The sequence below is a fragment of the Marmota monax genome, unplaced genomic scaffold (assembly GCF_021218885.2).
Source record: "Marmota monax isolate L192 unplaced genomic scaffold, Marmota_monax_Labrador192_F-V1.1 WCK01_AAM20220418_F8-fsc00052, whole genome shotgun sequence".
In the NCBI taxonomy this organism is placed as follows: Eukaryota; Metazoa; Chordata; class Mammalia; order Rodentia; family Sciuridae; genus Marmota; species Marmota monax.
The window spans coordinates 8,537,019-8,559,536 of record NW_026693473.1 but is presented as its reverse complement, the minus strand read 5'-3'; the positions used below and the strand labels follow the sequence as shown (position 1 = coordinate 8,559,536).

Genomic DNA, 22,518 nt, shown 5'->3' with positions numbered 1-22,518 from the left:
ACAATAGACATGTCCATTTTTGGAAGCCAGGGTCATTGACTCAGAAATCCAGTGCAATTGGGAGAATGAAGTAAGATAAGATTGTTTCTCAGATTCTCAGCATCATTCAGTGAGTAATTATCATTTAAATATGATAAATCTGATTCTTAGTAATTAATAAAATCAGGTAACTTACTAAATTACCTATTTTGATTTTTCATTGGTTTTACTTGGATTTTCTAGCTGCATTATAGTCTCTTTAGTAAGTAATGATCATTTTTCAACTTATTTTTTTAGTCTTTGAGGTTATTTAATGAATGATGTATTATGTATTTAAATGATTTAAAATTCAAAGGTATATGAAGATGGAATTCTTAAGAATTATTTGATTTCTGTTCTTTGAATTATTTTATATTCCTTTTCTACATTTAAGAAGGGAGGGCTGGAGGGCTTTATATACTTTTTTTGTTGGTTTTTTTAAGAGATTCATAGTTTTTGTATATGTTTTTGAAGTCAGTCATTTGGATTAAAGTTATAAATATTTTTTCCCTAGTTTTTAACATTTTGACTGCTGATCAAATTTATCAGTCCTTTTTGTATTGAATTACTTCCACATTTTATGTTAACAGTTACTCTATAGTTAGAGTCTTAAAAGAATCTGTTACTGTGGTTACAGTTTTCAAGAATCTTTTAACTATTTGAATAATTTCTATGATAGCCATTTGCCTTGGTTGTTTAATGAATAATATTACCTTTTAGTCTATGAAATTGATTAAAAATATAGCCTTTATCAAATAGTACCACATTTCTATTAATATAAAGTCTCAGTTTTATTCATTTCACTGATCTTTCTGTTCATACACCAGTAAACTGTTAATGATTACAGTTTAATTATAGTTTTGAGATTGTTAAAGATAAATTTACACTCATTACCTATTTGTACACTTTTATTCTTGCTGGATTTTATATGCATTTTAGTTACCTATTCTAAATCCTAAATAAATAAATAAATATTGCAATAAATGAACAAATTTACTGTTGGCATCATGTTGAAGATAAATATTTAATTGTTAGGATTTTTCTGTTTGTATTCCGCAGTTTCATATTAAACATTGTTATGAATAAAACAAATGGTGTTTTATATCCATGTTTGTATTGTTAAGCTCTTTCAAGATTGTTTTTTTCTTTTCAAGATTTATAAGCAGAAGAATGATATTGTGGTAATGTGGAAATCACATTGATTTGTAGAAATTTTTCCTAAGCCGGGAAGCCCAAGCAATGGGATTAGGATTATAATCTTTAGCAGGAAAGTAGAGAAGCTCTTGACTCTTGGGTTTTTCTGGGAGGAAGGAGTTCTTTGGACTGTATTTAAGAAAAGTAAGACAAACACCTGCACCAAGGCCTACTATGGATATTTATTCCCAGCCCAGCACGATTCTTTGTAGGTGATAGTGCCTTCCTCTCCCACTCTAAAAATATCTCTGTTGTTTGCATACCCACTAGCTATATTTTAATTACAGTGTTGCCAGTTTTATGGACTTTTTAGTATCTTGCTGTGGCATTAGCTTCTCTAAGTAAAACAATTTAATGCCGGTTTCTTTTCCACTGGCAGAAACCATTTAGTTTAACCTTGAATCCAAGAATATAGTTTTGCTCTTGAAAGAATAATCTTTAGTTATTAAAAATCTAAAAAACAAAAGTGAAGAATTTTGAGAAATCTAATAGATATCTGTGGTTTAATTAATATATTTCATTGATTTTATAATATACCTTTCTCTAATTTTAATTTATCTTGAATTTGTAATTATTTGCAGTTGATGCCCTTAATTTATTTAGCAGCATTTTTTTTTTTTTGAGTGTACATATAATTAGTGGGGCATCTTATAATGATATGCTGGGTTGGTAAAATATAGTATAAGTTTGTAAATAAATTTTAGAATTTAAAATATCCAAGTTTGAATTTTTAGAAAACCCAGTCTTTGAAAGATGAAATCTTTGAAATCTTTGGATTTCAAAACTATGTTTCTGAAAATTCAGAATAGATTGAGACAAAATTTCCTAAATATTTTATGAAGTAGAAGTTTAGTACAATTTAAAACTACAAAGTAGTTTCTTTTAAAAAGAAGAAAATTTAAAGAATAAAAATTCCTATTTCCATAGATTTTATAGATCTAGTAATTAAAACCTTAAGTCTTTTATGTCTTGTAATCATAGACTAATATTTAAAGTGGAGTGAAAGTTGTGACATGAATTATGACTATCATTGTATTTTTTTTCTATTTATAATAGTATCATTACATAAGAAGTAATGAATTTGCACATTGTATTTTAAAATTAAAACTGTTATACACAATATTAATACACACATCTGTTTTCCCCACTCCACTGTCACCCATCACTTTTATAACATGTTATACGGGGTGCTTTAGGAGCCTTGTTGAGGAATTTGTTTCCTAAACCGACATGGTGGAGAGTTGATTGGGCCTACTTTTTCTTCTAGTAGGCGCAGTCTCTGTTTTAACATCTAGATCCTTGATCCACTTTGAGTTCAGTTTTGTGTAGGGTGAGAGATAGGGGTTTAATTTCATTTTCCTACATATGGGTTTCCAGTTTTCCCAGCACCATTTGTTGAAGAGGCTATCTTTTCTTCAATGTATATTTATGGTGCCTTTGTCTAGTATGAGATGACTATGTGGGTTTAATACCCCCCATTTTAATTTTTCATGATTTTCATGCGTTGGTTTTGACTCTTCTCTCCCAAACTAACTTATTAGTTTCGAGTTTTAATTTTTTATTTTGATTACCTCTCATAATGGTGTGTGTTCTCTCCCCCTCCCCCTCCCCCTCCCCCTCCCTCTCCATAATATGGAAAATCCATAATATGTCCTAGTCTTGAGCCCACTGTTTTGTGTCATGGTCTGTGAAATGACTTCTTTGGTTACTCTCATAATAGCACTTAGCTGTATTAATCCCTTGATAGTTGCCTTCTGGTTTCCTCTTTTGCTGGGGAATGTTTATGTATATCAAGCCTGTAACCATGTCCACACAAGTCAATGCATAATGGGAGAGGGACATTGTAATCTATTCCCAACACTAAAGAGAAGTGTCACCTCATTTAATATGTCCCTTGATGGCATCTAATCATTGCAGGTAGCATTGAGAGCAGGCAAGACTGTTCTGGCATACAGCCAACAATATCACACATCTTAAGGGAAGTCCCCAGTGTGTCACAGCTGCTACATATAGCCTTTCAACCTGTGTGCTCTAATCTACATTGTAGCCAAGTGGCATTTTCTTGTGCCGTCTTTTCTTCACCAAATGTACGACCTTTATCCATACTTCTCTGGTGATGGGCTCATAAGTGGCATACTATTGTCTTTCCAACTAGCATATCATTCTTTTGTCTCCTTCTGTAACTGTGACCAGAATCAAATCTGCTGCCACAAGCTCCATACAGAATTGTCCAGAGTGACATACATGGATGGTAAACACAGCAGGTTTTGATGTGTCTGGTATCCCAGGGGCCTGTGCCTGTTTCACTATTCATTGGCTTGATTAAATGGATCATAGTATGCCAGTCAGCCTAGTCCATATTGCACCCCTCCTACACAAATCACATAGGGGTCGTAATAACTGAGATGGATGAAGGATGAAAGTTCCCTAATAACTCAGTAGCCCCAAAGATTGTTGTATTTGCTTTACTGTGTTGGAAAGTGAAAAGACAGGTTTGCGTGTGTGGTGGGGGTGGGTTTTTTTTGGTGGGGATGATACTAGGGATTGAACTGGGGGGGGGGGCATTCGACCACTGAGCCACATCCCCAGCTCTCTTTTGTATTTTATTTAGAGATAGGATCTCACTGAGTTGCTTAGTGCCTTGATTTTCCTGAGGCTGGCTTTGAACATGCAGTCTTCCTACCTTAGTCTCCAAAGCTGCTGGGATTCACAGGCCTGTGCCACCATGCCCAGCAAGACAGATTTTAAAAGAGATTTCCTCTTTTCCTTTTTGGAGGAAACTTTTTTTTTTTTTTTTGCTTTAATTCCTTTCCAATTCCTGCAAATTAAATATGTACATTCATAGATATGTATATACACACATATAAAGTGTTATGTATGTCATAAGAAAAGTATATATGTGCAGCAGCTGAATTTAGTAGGTTGAATCTGATAAACGCTAAAATACTCTCTTTATACAAATGGCATTTATTTTAATATTATTTTAATATTTATATGGAAGCAAAAGTTATGTGCAAGTGCCAGGTGCAGTGCCCTCATGTCTGTAATCCCAGCTGCTCTAGAGGCTGAGACGGGGGAGGATGGGGGATGTGGCTCAGTGGTTGAGTGCCCCTGGGTTCATTACCTGGTAAAACTTCACCCACCCCCAAAGAAAAACTTATAGGCAGGAGAGAAAGAAAAAAATACATCACCAGGTCAGTGAAAACACCAATACCTGAAGTCATGAGACAGTCTGGGGGCAGCTTTTCAGGGTCCTGACTGGGAAGTTCCTGGTAGTTTCCTCTTGACAAATAAGACTCCAGAGTCTTATTCTCTATGATGTTCCTTAAGCTCCATTCTAACAAACAGTGTGATTTAGTGATCTCCTCAAGGACACTTCATCCCCCCAAGTACTGGCCCGATCCCCAAAGGTTGGGAGTGTTTGTCTTGAAATAAGTGAATGTCTTTGAGTTTTTGTGAATGAACCAAACCTTCCGAGAAGTCAGCATTCTTTAGATGTTCCATCAAGGATGTGCGAAGGTTAGGGCAGGCACATGGACAGAGAAGATCTTTAAAGTTTTCCTTAGCCCTCTATTATATACAGTATTGCTTTGCTTAAAGATGTTGAAAATGTGTATTTGTATTTTTTATATATTTATGGATATGTAATTATATATAATGTATAAATATGTATAGTTTTGAAACATGCTTTTTTATTATTAATATATATCCTCGGCTTTCCCTTTTGGATTTTTACCCAACTTAACTTGTATATAATATTTCCTAGGATGGGTTATTGTAATTTATTTGCCCTTTTTTCTTTTTGGTCTGTTGATAAGAAGCTTGTTCCGAGTTTTCTTTCTTCCAAACTATACTGTAGTGAGTATCTTCATGCATGTATTTCTTCCTAAAGTACATGCTAAGTTGTGGAATGCCTGTAAAGTTTCCAAAGATTGTACAAAATTTCATTCTTTACATCATGTCTTCTTCTAAGGTGTGAATGTACTTAGATTTTACTTAGACTCAACTGAACCTATAAACCTTGGTAGGTTTTATAATTATTTTAATGTTAACTTCAGCCTTACTTATAGGATAAATTAGGAGTTTTTTTCATTGGTTTTGAAAATAATTGAGGCTTACATGTAAAAATAGATTTCCTGTATCATGTTAATAAGCTAGCTAATGCTGATATAAGCCAGATTACTGCTTTCTAAGTAACTTAGGTACCATTTCACAGAAGGATGTTGTTTAGAAAGTACTGAGGCATGTACAGAAACTTTCAACAGACAGGTCCATAGTTAAATATTTTTATATGTGTATTTTACAAATTACATTTTTTTCTATGTACAACCAATACTTATGCTCTTCATCAATGCTGTCTTTCCTAGAAATTGAATTACTGAAGGAGTAGAAACATTGTCAGGACTCTCAAAACATATTGCCAAACTGCCCTTCAAGAAAAAGACCACTACCATAAATGTGATGGTTTATGCCCATATCTTTGAATGTTGACAATGTTTTCTTGCGTATTAAGTTGAGCCTTTTTTCCTTTTAAGTTTATCGACCCATTTGTTTGACTTTTTAAAATAAATCCTTATTTTTACATTTGTTGACTATTCTTTTTTCCAAATAATTATAAAGTTTATAGTGGTTAATAATCTTTATTTTTAAATATTTTTTTCCTGTTGTATTTGTGCCTTTGCTTTATGGGTGGATTTATTTGGGAGTGATGGCAAGGAGAGTATTGTATTGTTTTGTTTCGATTTTGTGCTTATGCATTGACCTTCCCCGCCTGAATTAAGGAACACGTATTTTCTTCCATTTCTTGTAATTTTAATTTATCTTACTTTTGTGTGTGGTGTGAGGTAGATTTGAATTTTAAAAATAGATTGCATAGGAGTGTGTGTGTGTGTATTTTATAGGTAAAAGGCTCTTTTCTATTAATTTTCAGTAAGAAATTGAATGGTGGACTTTTCCCCCCTTCATTTTTTTGTACAAATTGACTGAATAAGAAAATTAATTCAGCTAAATAAATTTGGCTTTTCATGCTGACTTCATTTACTTTATTTACATAACTGTATTTTAGAAATACATGGTTCATTTTAATACTTTGCAAGAAATGGGTAAATCAGTATTCAGGCTTTTGTTTCATCTGGCTTCAGATTGTTTTTAATAATAAAATTAATATTTACTTAAACTAATATTTAAGCATTTAATATTTATTTAAATACCAAATTTTACTTAGAAGTTTTATAGAAGGATAATTTTTATTATTTTCATAACTTTTTTGAAAATTTTATTAGTGGGACTGTAGCAGCCAGTTGCAGAAGAGAAAGGGGTCGAGAGAGAGAGAAGAGGAGAGGAGGAGAGAGGAGAGAGAGAAGGGAGAGGGAGAGAGAGAGCAGAGGGTAAGAGAGCAGAAGGGGAAGGGGGAGAGAGGAGAGAAGAGGGGGGAAGAGAGAGGATTTTTTCCATAACTTCTAAAAGAAACTCATTTATCTCAGACTTGATGTATTAAACTATAAAATGCACTTTTCATGTTGTTTATATTGTTGGTTTATCCAAAATTTGAAGTAAACTCACTTTGCTTTTGGCTTTTTCATACTTAATTGTTTTCTTTACTTCACAGAAATACAGGTATCAAGATGAAGATACACCCCCCCAAGAACACATTTCCCCACAAATCACTAATGAGGTGATAGGTCCAGAATTGGTCCATGTCTCAGAGAAGAACCTGTCAGAGATTGAGAATGTCCATGGATTTGTTTCTCATTCTCATATTTCACCAATAAAGGTAGGACAATAACTATGTTATGCTATGAATTATATTGTTTTTATTTAAGCTATACTTACGAGAACTATATTTTTGTGTACATTACCCTACCTTTGGTTGATTTTAGTTTCATAGTTACAGGGAATTTCATGTACTTATTAATAATAAAGGTATTGTGTCTAGCTACAACTAAAAGTATATTTTAAAAATAACTTTCTTAAGCAATAGTATCTTTAAGTCTAAAATTTTTCATGAGGAAGTAACTATTATATTTCGGATGCCACATTAAGACATTTTAAATACATATTGAATATCAATAGATACAACATGTGACTTTTCTTGATCCTGTCATCTCTCCCCTCACAAGTAACCATAATCTTGAATTTGGTCTTTACCCTTTCTTATAAAAAAATTCTATCATATCCTCCACCTCCTGCCCAAACCCCTCCCACTGCCCCAGGAGCACTCAAAGGGGGCGTGGGGCAGGGACAACACAGGTGAGAGTGTTGCACAGTGTTGTAGAGTTGCTGGACTTGCTACCAGGCTGTGAAGACAGTGGATCAGCCATGTGATTGTCTGTACCTTTGGTTGACCTGGGTCTCTATTGCCCTCTCCCAGCCTTCCTGCTGGAAGGCATTGTGTTCCTGAGCACTGGTTCAAAGCCAATGCCAGCACAAATCCTGTACAGGCTTCTTCCCTTGGCTGCACCATTGCCCACCCCAGTGTTGAGGGTGGAGCTAGTGAGTCCTGTCCATAGCTGCCGCAGTCTGGCTGGGCACAAATGCCGCAGTCTGGCTGGGCACACAATCACGAGCCACCACACAGCTTGTAGATTCAAACAGCAACTCTTTATTCCCGAACTCACACCAGCCGTCTACAATCACGTTCTGGGGAAATCCACGTTCTCTGCCCAAATCCACGTTCTCTGCCCAAATTCACCTCCACTGGGCTTCTATCTCCAAAATATACTGTCTGAATCCCGTGAGAACTCAAGGGGAACTCAGGCAGCGGATATGCCCTATTCCCAGCAGGAATAATCTTAAACCTTAAACCTGGAACCTAAACCGGGAACGCCCTAATCCGCCTTGGTCCTTGAGCAAGGTCACGTACATTCAATGTCACTGCAACATGGGGTACGCTGGCAAGGAAATTGTCATACCCACTTGGCTAATGGCTCCCAGCACATAGCAGAATGTTCCAGCTGTTAATTTCATTTCTGTATGTCTCTTATTCCCTGGCATCCTTGGCAGGGGCTCAGATGTTAAAAGCCCCTCCCTCAGCCAGGAGTTGCTTTGGACATTGTCCATCCTCTTTGCTACCCTTGCTGCCACTTGGTCTCTTTGGGTTTGTAGGGAGCATTTGCTCTGGCCAGGCCATGGCTCCACACCTGACTTGGGCCTGATGACTCTCTCTCTCCATTCTTTTGTGGGACTGCAGTAGCCTCTGGGTAGGGGGCCATTTTGCTGATCATTGGCCTGGTATTTCCACATCTCCCTTTGTCTCCAAAGATTTCTCTCTATCCACATCCCTCTTTCCTTTGGACATGAGCTACAGTCACTGCTGGTCTTCTGGCTCACATGACATCCATGCCAGACTCTAGATGGTTCCTCTTCCCTTTCTGAGCTGTATGCTCACCTGATCACTTCATCCTCTGAATCTCACACCCCATTTCCCTTCCCTGTGAAGAGAGGAGATCTTTCAGTTCCCAAAGCCTAAATTCATTGGTGGAACGTGTCACCATGTCTGTGTCATCTCTGTTGCAGAGCAGTGGTCAGCTCAGTCCTTGGCAAAGTCCTGCACACCTGGGCTGACTGTTGCCCTGCCCATTCTGTAGGTGGACTTTGGAACTCCTAGCCTGTGACTTTATTTACTTTCCAAGCACTCCCTTTTCACCTTGGTCCCCCTCAGCAAGCATAAGACCCTTCTCCTTCCCTGACATCTGCTGCCTCAGTAGGGAGGTGAAAAACTGCTGCCAGGAAATCCCAAGAAAAATGAAATTGTCCATAATCCATCACCTGTCACAGTGTTTGCTGCCATTTTATTTAATTGATTGAAAAATTGTATGTATGCTATTTTGAATTGTCACATGAACATGGTTTTAAAATACAGAGGTACCAGAAGGATACCAATCACTTCCTAGGCAACTTGTCAGGGTGGCTGTGCAGTCATGCTTCTCCCAATACACAGGACCCATGCACAGGCTGCATCTTGCAGAAGCCCCTGTATATTGACTGCATGCAGCTGTTGCACTGTCTTTAACAACTGTGCAGAAGGTTCTTGTGTGGACAGGCTGCAGGCTGGCCAGCAGCAAGCAGTACCACCCTAGGTGTCCTTGTGCCTGTGTTTGTGAATGTGTATATGACCTTGTAGAATAAACCCTAAAGGTGGAATTACTGGGTCAGAGTGCCTGTCCTTTAGAATTTTGGCAGGTATTGCCAAATTGCTGTCAGAAACATTTATCCTCCCAGAGCTGGGATGTGGCTCAGTGGAGGAGTCCTTGCCTGGCACCAATGAGGCTCTAGGTACTGAAAAAAAAAAAAAAAAAAAAGCTTATTGTCCCCATTTACACTCATCTCTCAGCAAGGAGATTGCCATTTTCATGGGCTGTGACATACAACATTTCCTCAAGCTTTAGGTCTAATTTGATATGTAAAAAGATATTTGATGGTACTTTTTTTTTAAAGGACTTTTAGAGAAGTTTATTTAGCTGTTAACTTATCATTAACATCTAATATTTATAGCTTTGTTATATATAGGAAGAAAAAGTAACTTACACATATGAAAACATACTTTAAATGAAACACGGTTTTAATAGGAAGTGACTGTATAAGTTTAGTGATTTATTGTATTATTAGAAAACGCACCTGTGAGGCCCTGGGTTTGATACTCACAATCACATAAAAATAATAAATAAATTAAAGGAATTGTGTCCAACTACAACTAAAAAATAAATATTAAAAAAAAAAGAAAGATGGAGGGCTGGGGTTTTGGCTCAGTGTAGAGCGCTTGCCTAGCACGTGTGAGGCACTAGGTTGGATCCTCAGCACCACATAAAAATAAATAAAGGTATTGTGTCCATCTGCAACTAAAAATTTAAAAACCAAGGAGAAGAAAGATGGAACTGGGCTTGTTAGCACATCCCTGTAATCCCAGCAACTCAGGAGGCTGAGGCAGGAGGATCTCGAGTTTCAAAGCCAGCCTCAGCAAAAGTGAGGCACTAAGTAACTCAGTGAGACCCCGTCTCTAAATAAAAATACAAAATAGGGCTGAGGATGTGGCTTAGTGGTTGAGTACCCCACAGTTCAATTCCTAGTACCAAAAACAAAACAAAACAAAAAAAAAAAAAAGGAAAGAAAGAAAAATGGAAAAAAATCAACAGTGTTATTTTTATTTTACAATCAATAAGCCATAGTTTACATTGTAGCTTTAAATTTTCTTTCCAACAGGTTTCAAAAAAACCTGTACTTAATAAAATATCTAAATACTTTTTAAAAAATTCTATGATCTATTTATATTTCTAATCACAATGGGAGTTCATAATCCGATTGAATCAAATGTATGAAATATGATATGTCAAGAGCTTTGTAATGTTTTGAACAACTAATAATTAAAAAAAAAGAAAAAAAGATATTTATTTGGTATAATTTGAACTTCATGTAATGGACTCATTATATAATCTTTGGCTTGTGTTTTTAATTCAGTATTATATTCCTGACATTCTTTATTTAATTTCATTGTTCTTATTTAATTTCATTGTTTTTATAAACAAATGTAACAGTTTTCTGTTTTATAAATATAATATATATATATTTTTACTTTTGGTTGGTGTTATTTTCCGATTATTACCAATTAATGCCAGGCTATTTTCTAGTAGTTGTATAATTTCCATTTTCAAAAGCAGTGTATAGCAGTTTTTAATTGATCCATTTTCTCAATAATTGATACTCTTATCTTTACCATTGTTTTAGTTTTGAAATAATATCTTGTGATTTTATTATGCATCTCCCTGTTTACTAATGAGGTGGGATATATTTATTGATCATTTAGGCTTCCTATTTTGTAATATTTTCTATTTAGGATTTTTGCTTGTTTTGTATTGGAGCATCCTTTTTACTGATTTGTAAGAGTTCTTTATATAGTCCGAATATCAGTCCTCTGTTGGTTTTATGTATTGTGCATAAGAATCATTTATTAGTGAATTATGTACCTGGGTTTTATAATTCTCTTTGAAGGATGATTTCATGCTACTGATTAAGATTTTCAGTGGTTATAGTACTATTTAGATTTTTCTGTTAACATATTTTTCCATTTCATATATTTTTCAAATTATAAGATCCTATGATTATCTTTTATAATACATGTAGGCATGACCCCCTTCTCATTCCTAATGTTACTTATTTGTTCCTTTTTGTTTCTTCATCATTCTTGCTAAAGGATGGTCAATCCCAAAGATTGACTATTCAAAGAATCATCTCTTAAAATTTTTTTTCTTTTGTCCCTGGCCTGTGTACCTCTACCCTTACCTTCCATTGTCATTATACCTGTATGTACACATTTATGTTCACACATACATACTACATATATTAATTCATATGTAAAACAACTGTACATGTAAGGTACTACATAACAATTAAAGGTTATGTTTGGTAGAAGCAATCTGATCCTTCCTTTCGAAACAAAATGAGAGCTATCCAGGCTGTTAATGGTAGAGACAATTCTTTTATTTTCTCTCACTTTGTCTTCTTCCGCCCCCCCCCCCCTAAGTTGATTCTGTTTGTATATTTTTCTTGTTTCTCAAGTTATTTGCTAAATACAGCCGCCTTTTCTAGTTTGTAAACTTTCCTTCACTGTATCCTACAAATGTATAATGTTTTATTTATCTAACATTTTATTTCTAGTGTGACCTTTTTTTTCTTTACCCCATTAGCTATTTAGACATGTGTTTCTTAATTTTTATTCTATCTTGGTTCCTTAATCTGACTCATTTGTTCCCTAATATCAATATAAGAGAATGATGTCAGTTTTACCTGATTTTTTTGATATCTGCTTTAAAATGCTCTTTTCTTTTGCACATAGAAAAGAACTTTTGTTATTACATATGTAGGACAATGATTATGATGAATTATAGAAGTTGTACCTTACAGCTTTTTATAAACAAATGTAACAGACTTATTTAAAGGATTATATTATTAAAATTAAAATGTCCTCTATCATCAGTTCTATGACACACCTGTCTTACATTTTACTCTTTTTGAAGTTGGTATGCATCTTATAACTGCAGGCATTTTAACATTGCTGTAGTTGAATGCAGTCTTTGGGTGGTTATATGTAAACATTGGTTGACACAGTCTGATAAGATAAAGAATGAATCTTAGTGTACTGTGGTAAAAAAATTAACAGGTTTCAATGAGAAACAGTTGAAAACCTGGCCATTTTTGTAGGTCATTTTCTTCACTTTTTTAGTATATTTTCTTTTGGTAGGTATTAACAGCATCAATCTCTGAAGCATAAATAAGCCTCTGGGAACTATTAAGTTGAGCCAAATGGTCCCTCCCTTTGGCTTGCTGGCTGGCTGATTTATATCTGAACTAAACAAATACAGATTTTCATTCTTCAGTAGAAGTAGTAATTTAAATTTTGTTTCACCTGTTTCTAAATCACACTTTACATCTTTTTTAAAAAAATGTTTTTTCCATACTATAAACTTTTTATACACATTTTCGCATATGTATATTTCCCATGTAATATTATGTACCAAGTTTTTGAATATTTAAATTGAACAATTTTAATATTTAAAACTTGTTACAAAACATATATAGTATATTTGTACTATAATTTGTTGAACTTGTCTGATATTTGTTATTTCCATTTTTATTAGGGTTTGTAAAGAAAATTTAGTGAATAATCTATAAGAAAGTACTTGGACTATTTCTTTATGATGAATTTCCAAAAGTCAAATTACTGGGTCAAAAGCATATCAACATTTAAGTTCCTGATACAATTTGATTTGCATTCTGGTACACTTGTAATTATTAAGGTCTCATTTTCCCACTTTTTCTACCTGATACATAAGTTATTGTGGCAGTTACCACAAAGTAATTATTTGAGGGGTAGAATAGATTAGGCGTGAACAACAGTTATTATGTAAAATGGTTAGAGTTCTTTCAGCTTTTTATTATGAACCCAAAATTGCGGGGGGACACCTTATTTTGACATAAGGCAAATTTTAATTTAAAAGAAAACTCAGTGATGAAGTACATTTTATTTAAATATAGTATCATGTATCAGATTATCAGTCTATTTGTTTTTTTTGTTTTTAAGAGCTAATATGGGAACCATTTTCACTTTATATTATTGTGGTTTGGGGATGAAGCAAAGCAGCTATTAGGCTATTCATAAAACTCAGTCTGAATTATTTTGTAATTTGATAAAGTATCTTTGAATATTAGTGATTTGCTAACTAGAATATAAATTAGGCTCAGTCTTCATAACTCTAATAGAAGCTTATGGTAAAAATCAATTTAATAGAGACTACTTTAAAATCCAGTTAGCTAAAGTATTCATTTGTTTATCAGAAAATACATATATGGAGCAAACATTTATTCACCATTTATTCTGTGCTACTATATTAGATTTGAGTGATTAGTATTTTTTAGTTATTCATATTTTTTATTGAAAGGTGGTTAACATAGCATGGTATAACATGAAAAAATAGAGGGGGAAATTAATTTATTGCAGTTTTCTAAAGAAAGTTGACATTTAAGCAAGATGTTGAAGGATGTCAGAGTTGGAAGCAGTTCCCAGGACAAATAAATGTAGTAGAAGGGTGATACTCAAAGGAATGCAGGAAAGTTGATTGACACTTGTTACGAACTGAGGACAAAGGTATGAAGTACCTGTATCTTGAGCTGATGAATAGCCTTGTGAAGGGTTTACCATTATGAAATGTGCTATGAAATAATCTGTTGTGTTCTTAAGGTGATACTGGTGGTGGCCATAGTTCTCATTACTAAAATAATGAATGAAATAAGATACCAATTGAAAGGTATTCAGAGCTTAGCATGAAGGTAATATGATTTCATAATTTTTTATGGGGTTGGGGGGCGGTATTGGGGATTGAACTCAGGGGCGCTTAGCCACTGATACACATCCCCAGCCCCATTTTGTATATTATTTAGAGACAGGGTTTCACTGAGTTGCTTAGTGCCTCACCAAGGCTAAGGCTGGCTTTGAATTTGCAATCCTCCCATCTCAGCCTCTCATGCCACTGGGATTGCAAGCGTGCACCGCCACACCCAGCTATGATTTCAGAATCTTATAGGGAAATTTTCTGGCCACTATTGGGAATAGTCTCAAGAAAGAAATTAGTGATATAATCCTGCCCTGATGGCACATGCCTGTAATCCCAGAGACGTGGGAGACTGAGGCAGGAGGATCAGAGTTCAAAGCCAGCCTCAGTAAAACCGAGGCACTAAGCAACTTAGTGAGACCCTGTCTCTAAATAAAATACAAAATAGGGGTGGGAATGTGGTTCAGTGGTTAAGTGCCCTGTGTTCAATCCCCGGTTATCACCCCCCACCAAAAAAGAAAAATTAGTGATGTAATGATAAAAAGAAACATTATCTGATGAGAAAGAAAAGAATATAATGGGTGAATCTGGGGGCTAAAATAGTGTCAAAATTCTAAAGACTGAAAATGATTTGGGAATAGGAGAAGTGGTCAGAACCATAAATTGAACAGATAAGCAAAACATCAGTCCTTTTTCAAAATAGGTTCGAATCTAGATGAAGTGACAAGGAGGGCAATAGGTACATTATAGTGTATGTTGCATCATGTTGTAATCATTGAAGGAACAAAAGAATTTCATTTGTTTTTTTTCCTTCAATGGCAAGTAAAATTTTGTTCAGACTGGAAATGTGCAAAGTGAACATTGTTAAGAGGGTATGTGAACAAGTAATTCTTATAAATGAATATATCTTGTACTTTGGATGTATGTCATCCAGTATTAGTAAGAATCATGGTTATGATTAATATGAAATCACCAGCAGATGTTGTTGGTAGTTTTTAAAAAGTCATGAGAAATGAGGGTGACAAAAGAATGGACTTAAGCAAATATACCCCTTTGCACCTTTCCTGTTTTAAGTAAATAATGAACACTCTTTGAAATCAACTTTGTATTCATATCTCTGGAACATTAAAATAATATTGGATTTTATCTTTCCAACTTTTTTGGATGGCTTTGGTGTACTAAGATGCACATGTAATTTGTGTACAATCTTGCCACTAGATGGTGCTCATACAGAAAAGATGTATGTGTGTGTGTGTGTGTGTAATTTTATCTCCCTACTAGATAAGACTGTAGAGTTATATGCTTTAATATTCCATATTAATGATAAAAGAGTAAGGGAATACATACTACGTTGCTTTCACAGTGCTTTTACATCTGTGAGTTGTTCATTTTTTTAAGTTATTTTTAGAGTTTCATTATTTTTCCTCTGTTCTTTAACCTTTTTAAAATTTTCACTAAGATCATTTAATACTTGCCATTATTTTAATACCTAAAGGCCCTTCAATTTATGAGTTTGAAAATAGCACAAATAAATAATTGAGCACCTATCCCATGTACATTTTGAACAGTCTATCTTTTTTAATAGTCTTAATATTTATCATAACCATGTTTGAGGTTACATAATTCACTAAATATATGTACTTTGTTTACTAAAATAAGCTTTCTCCTGTTGTTCAGGCTAGAAATCTATATATTACCATTCTATGAAGAAGAAAACTTGTACAGAAAAAAAAGAATGTTGATCTTTGTATGGCATATTAAGATGTTAATTGTGATTGTTTTGGGTAGTTTTGGTTGTTTGTTAATTCTTATTTTGTTGTTTTTAAATAGATTTTCAGGTTTTTCTATAATGAACATAAATTTTCTTTTAATGAAGTTTATCTCTCAACTCTGTTGTATAACAAGAGAGGGTTTTCTAAAGCATAGATCAACTGGTAGTCTTCTGTTTCCCAAACAAATCACGTAAAAACAATTGTGATTTAGATGGTTTTGTACGTATGAATTTACCACTGGACAATAGATGAGATGATCGTAGATTTCTGTAGCTCAGGTAACAGGACACTTTCATAAAGATGCCCTTCTTAGAATTTTAAGTTGTTTTCTTGATGTGAGTGGATTTGAATAGAATATTCATACATTGAGAAGTATTTTTTTCCCCCAAGAAGGATGGAATGGAACAATCTGTCAAGTTCTTTGAATTTCTAGAATAAATATATATATACTAATGGTTTACTTTTCAATCTGTATTTCTGTTGTTTGCATCTTGAGGTGTAGGGGTTTTGCATTCAGCATTTGTTCATTGTTCTTATTTTTGTGTTAATCCAGAATAATAAAAAACCTTTTATGGATTCCAAGGGTGTTTTGGTTTTCTTTTCCCAGGGTTTTTTCAGAGTATGTGGATCATAGTACATAGTTTGAGCTAACCCAATTATTGCAGTACTTGAATAAACTACACTAATCAGTTCTTAAAGTATCTGTTTCATAGGAGAACTTTAAAAAATTTTTAGGAGAATTCATTCATTCATTCATTCATTCATTTATTTATTTTTAACCAGAGAGGATTCTTAGTTCTCTATCTCCCTTTAACATTTTCCTCTATTCGTCTATCTCTCAGAATCAGTCTATCTAGGGCCACAAATTGCCAGCTACTAATAATTCTTAGGATGAAACAAGGAATTGTTATACTCTCTGTCACAAAACATCCTAACCCAAGAGTCCCACGTGGCTCTCAACCCTTTTGGGGCATACTTGCAGCATCTTAGGGAAGGAATTATAGAGATAACATAAGCATCTTTGCTTGCTAAGCCAGATTTGCAGTGGACCTCATTTTGTAGTTTGCAATGCTACTTTCTAGTAGGCTGCATGTAATTGGTGCTGGTAGGCATATAGACAAGCAAGATTTTATCAGTCCACATCTGAAAAAATATCTATGGCTGGGATTGGAGTTTATGTTATGCTTATATAAGATTAAAAGTTGATGGGAGTGGAGTTGTAGCTCAGAGGTAGAGCGATTGCCTAGCATGTATGAGGCACTGGATTCAATCCTCAGCACCACATTTAAAAAAATAAATAAATAATTTGAAGATATTGTGTCCATCTACAACTAAAAAAAATTTTTTTAAAGCATATGGTTTTTAAATAACCATATACTAAATGGCATAGCATTAAGAGGTCAGGCTTAGAAATGTAGTTTTCAAACTTAAAAGTGCTTAATTGTCACTTAGATAACTTTTTAATTTGTACCCCAGGCAATCTGAGGTTCACTACTATGTTGAGAAACACAGACCTGGGTAAAGATGTTAGAAAATGTCTGTTTAGCAATCAAGCAATATATTTTTATGAACCAGAGTAGTATTTATATAATGTTAGATAAAACGTATTTTACTGGTTATAAAAAGAATCAATTCGTTTGCACTTTTACACATTCAAAACCATATAATTTTAATGATTATAATAACACTAGGGGATCATGTTTATAATTTTCCTTAATTCTTTTTTTATCATGAAAGTTCCAGGAACCATATATTTATTTTGCTCATTTGTTCTTGTCTCCAGACTCTACCAACAGAAATCAATGTATTACATAAAATGATCATGCTACATTACAAATAGATTTCTCCCTATCAGTAGATTCTCAGTCTAACATGGATAGTACCTTCAAAAAACAGATCCATCGCTAAATAATATAAGATCCTTCCTGCTGTCCAAATTAGTATGCAAATGACAAAGATTCTTTTTGTGAAATTATTTGAACAATCATAACTGTTGGCAGAAAGGATCTTGTAATTTTAGATTCATTTTTATAATTTATGTAAGCCATGAAGATGCCATTGGATTTTACTACAGACTGTGATTGAAACTTGGTAATCCAGGGTTTCTCCACCCAGTGCATTAAATCAGGCAGCCCCAAAGGGTCTTGGTAGTCCAGTGTTTATAACATCCTTCTTTACCTGCTAATCGACCTCACTTCCTGGATTTCAGTCCGTCTAGTTATCAGCTAACAAAAGAACAGCTTTTGGTTCCTGCAGACGCTGGTGAAAAAATAATCACAAGAAAGAAATCCACCTTATGTCGTCTTTTTTGTCTGCAAAAATAAACCCAGCCATCATACAGCTAACAGGTACAGAGGAAAGATACAAGCTCTTTCATAGGAAGAAACTACAGAGAAAATGAGCATCATTTCTCAAGGTTTTTATTTTCTCTGATCTACAAGTGATGCTGCTGTAATTCTAGCTGCAGTTTTTACTGATCATTCACCACTCAGCAGCTGGTAGAGAAGTAAGACTGCTTGGCAACCACCTGCAGGGCTGCAGAGATGAATTACATTTTCGGAAACAACACACTTCTGTACTCTCGCGCCAGCCGAGGAGGCAATACTAGCTCTAGCCATGGCTCAGTAGGCCCAAAGCAGAAACACTGGGCAAAAAAGGGCTCTTCAGATGAACTGCAGGCTGAGCCAGAACCTTCACGCTGGCAGCAGATAGTTGCATTTTTCACTCGAAGACACAGCTTTATTGACTGCATCTCGGTAGCTACCAGCTCCACCCAGGTAACATACCACTTGTTGAAATTATTTTCAATATATTTATGTTCAGTTTGCTTTGCAAAAATGTTTAGTACAGATTTCTTATTAAAAATAGAATCTTATGCACTGAAGCCTTGGATGCGTAGATATTTATGTTTTCAGTCCATCTATGCAGGTCTTTAGCACAAAAGGGAACAAAAAATATTTTCCCTTATGCTCTTATGTAATGCCAAACAAAACAGCCACAAATTCTATTGAATGAGTTTTCTAAAAATATAAAAACATTAGCATTAAATTGTAAATTAATGCTCAGTTCCTTATTTTTAGACTGTTAAGCGTTATATATAGAGTTTGATATTTGAGCAAAGGAAATATCTATTTGTTTAGTGTTTCTGTGTTATTAGATAACCTTAGGGAGATTGTCATAGTAAAGAAATAGAAGATAATATAAAATATTTTCATTTTAGTGTTTTTGATTATAGATTAAAACACTTGGCTAGGATTGTATATGTTTACATCTTAAAATTACATTAAATTCAGTTAGTAAAAAGATTTAATGAATCCTTCCATCTCTCTCTCAATACACACACACACACACACACACACACACACACACCATCTAGAATTAATTTGGAATCAGTAAATTTGTGCAGTTACATGTTCATGAGAATTTTTTTCACATATTCAAATCACAATTTAAAGAGATGAGCAAACAGTAAAAGTCTTCCAAATTTTAAAGAAGAATCCCACAAAATCACTTCTTTTTGAGGAAATGAATATAGGGGAAAAAATATAAAATAAAATTGAGTGAAATACCTATTATTTGATATAAGTTTGGGATAGGGGAAATAATCTTAAAAATTTGTTTAGCATATGTTTATCTAATTGTAAAAGTAAAAGAGAAATAGTCTCATTTAAAAACAAGTTGAGAATGCTTTTGTCCTTTGACATCAATAATATTTAAATTAACAAAAATGCATACAGATATATACATATCCCTTAGGGCCTTTTAAAAATAAATTCCCTTAAAGCTGTTTTAAAAATAATTAGAAGCAGCACTGTAAATATGAATTGTAACTATTACAGCTTTTTAAGATTGATCTTGGTTTTTAGAATTGTAATTTTTACTTTTAAATAATTTCAGCATTTTAAAGTAAGAAATTTTATTTTTCATACATGTTTGTGAGAAATGGAATTACCAGAGAAGGAAGAAGCATCGTGTTACATGTAGGCTCTGAGGTTACTTATAGTCAAAATTTGTTGAGGGACAGTGGTTAATTTTCTCTTAAATTGGATGCTGCCCCAAGAATTTTTAACTACAATTATATATATCCAAAATAAATGCAGAAACTGAAGGTTGCTGTTATTATTTTGTAGATGAATATCAAATAATATTTTTCCTCATCAATAAGAGATACCTTAAAATCATTATATATGTGAAATATACAATATATACATCTATCTATCTATCTATCTATCTATCTATATATATATATATATATATATGGTTTATGTAAATACACTGTTGTATATTTGTAATGTACACAGATACATATTACCACTGAGATATCTGCAATTCATCTTAAGGTAATACAAATGAAAAAATTGGAGAAATGGTCACAGCAAAATATTGAAACCAAAGCATTTTATTATTGTTACCTAGGGGTTAGAACAAAAAGTTGCTCTCTATTGAGCTAAAATAGAGTTATGGCCTCTGTTAAGCCACTTTAAATCTTACTCCTCCCTCACCCTTAGTTTGGTTCATATCTATATACTGATAAACGGGTTAATTTTTATTTCTTTCAGACCTTTTTCCTAATACTGCTCTTGTCATTCTCATTACTTTAGTGTTTTATCTCAGTGCTAACATTTTATTTTTCATTTTATACATTTTCTAACTGAACTATTGGATAGATTATAAGCCTTTTGTTATAACTCAGTGGAGTTCATTTTACATGATAAAATTTAATGGGACCAAGAAAGAACTTTAGTCATAGTTGCATCTTAGTTGATGTTAGAATACATTTTTCTTTTGTACCAACTCAATCAGTTTTGTTTTGTAACACCAGAGAAATTTGTTGTTAGAAACAAAGTAGATTCATGAACTCTCATTTTAAAGCATATATCATATACTTTGGAAGATGATAGTATGATCGTGTTGTATATTAGTGATTGAAAAATAGGATCTCCTGTTTTGGTGTTGTCAGAATGCTCTTTTCTAAGACTTGACAGGAAGATTAACTTCTAGCCTTAATTCCTTTTGTATAGGCTTTACAAAACTTTTAGCACATTGGAAAGTTGTTAGTAAATGGATTTTATTAGTATATAAATCATTACTCTTGATTTAATACTCCCCCCTCAATTTGTTAAAATTTATTTAATTTACAGATTCATCTGAATTGCATGTCTTTCAAGGTATTTATGCTCATAACTGGGATTGTATCAGATTCTGCTTAGTATTTGTAATTTGGTAGGGAGTCATTAATAGTTTTTGAATAATGAGGAAACAAAGTGGTTATGAAGCCTAGCAAGATACCCAGCTTATTGTTGGTGCTCAATAAATGGTTATGAAATTTGTTAATAAATTTCTGTTTTAATCAGCTAGAATGTTATCATTTGGCCTTCCAAAATATGGCACCTGATCCGACACCTCTTGTGTTCCTAAATTAATTGGATGTGCTCTGTTCCTGTTCCCTCACAAGTGCCTTTAGTTCTTGAAGTAGCCTATTTCTAACTCCTCTTCTCTTTTTTCCCCTCCATTTTTTTGCATCATCCTCAAGCTATGAAATTCCCCCATGCACCTGATTTTCTCATCTTTTCCAACTTCTACTGAATAGTGATAGCTATATGACTTAAAAACTCTGATTTTTTTTTATCATTTAGTTGTATGTCAAAATCTAACATTGTAGGTTGGGGGGCTTGTTTTTTTAAATGTTAAATTAAGGCAAGTTTCTTAATAAGTGACCTATGCATTATCAGGCCCTCCTTGGTTCCTCACCTCTGCCTCCCTCCTATTTTTTAGGACTGGTTGATCCCATTCTGCCCAGCCCTATACTCTTAGACTTTGTTTTCTTGATGATATCAGTGTTTATTAATGATAGTAATAATCATGTACACTTTGAATGGCTATAAAGTGTGAGGTCGCTTTGTTTAGCAGCCATTCATGTATTTCAGATTCCTTGAAATTCCTAACACAAATCATTATAAGTATTCAAACAGGTTCCCCAAAACAATTAGCATAACAAATTTAAACAGAGAACAACAAAGTTGTGTTCTTAGGAGTGAATGAAACAGACATGATGTCTTGTCAGAACTGAAGAAGAATATTAACACTTTCTTAAGAGTAAATATTAGCCGCATGAATTGAGTAATCAGCTGAGAGGAAAAACCCTGTTCTAAAATACAGGGAAACCATTTTAAAATGTATGGGCTGATATATGTAAAAAGGATACATTTGTCCAGCAGGTACATTTTGAATATAAGGCATTTAATTTTTAGAGCTAGCTGTGCATTGGATATATTCGTCACCCCAAACGGAGATAATAATAGTATCTAACTTCACTGAGTTGCTTCTGCTAAATGATTTAACATACATAGCTTACTTACAGTAGCACCTGGCACATAAATTCTATCTTAGAGTTAGGTGCAGATGTTATTACAATTTTAGTTTTATATTGTTTTAACTCTGATAATCTATGAACAAATTTAAATATGGGTAGTTAAGAATTAACAGCATCTAGAGTAATGTAGTATATTTAAGCATTTGGCAAAAAATATTGTTGACTGAGTTCACTCTTAAGTGCAAACCACCTGCTTTTTTAAGAACCATGGTCCTCAACATCTTTATTTTATTTGCTCATTCATTCATTCATTCAGCTAGCTAGCAGTACTATGGGTTGAACCTAGGGGTGCTTTACACTGAGCTACATCCCTAGCCCTTTTAATTTTTTAATTTTGAGA

General features: G+C 33.9%; 1 protein-coding gene across 29 annotated transcripts in view; it reads left to right on the top strand.

Annotated features, from left to right (window-relative positions):
* Dlg1 (discs large MAGUK scaffold protein 1) overlaps positions 1 to 22,518 on the top strand; it is a 271,999-nt gene that overhangs the window by 101,562 nt on the left and 147,919 nt on the right. For 23 of the 29 annotated variants that reach the window (XM_058583549.1, XM_058583552.1, XM_058583560.1 and 20 more), the window contains one exon: positions 6,821 to 6,985. In XM_058583549.1, the coding sequence (XP_058439532.1) occupies positions 6,821 to 6,985 (165 nt within the window). Of the gene's footprint in view, positions 1 to 6,820; positions 6,986 to 17,557; positions 18,583 to 22,518 lie in introns of those variants that run through there. The other 6 variants (XM_058583564.1, XM_058583566.1, XM_058583567.1 and 3 more) reach the window with 6 other exon arrangements.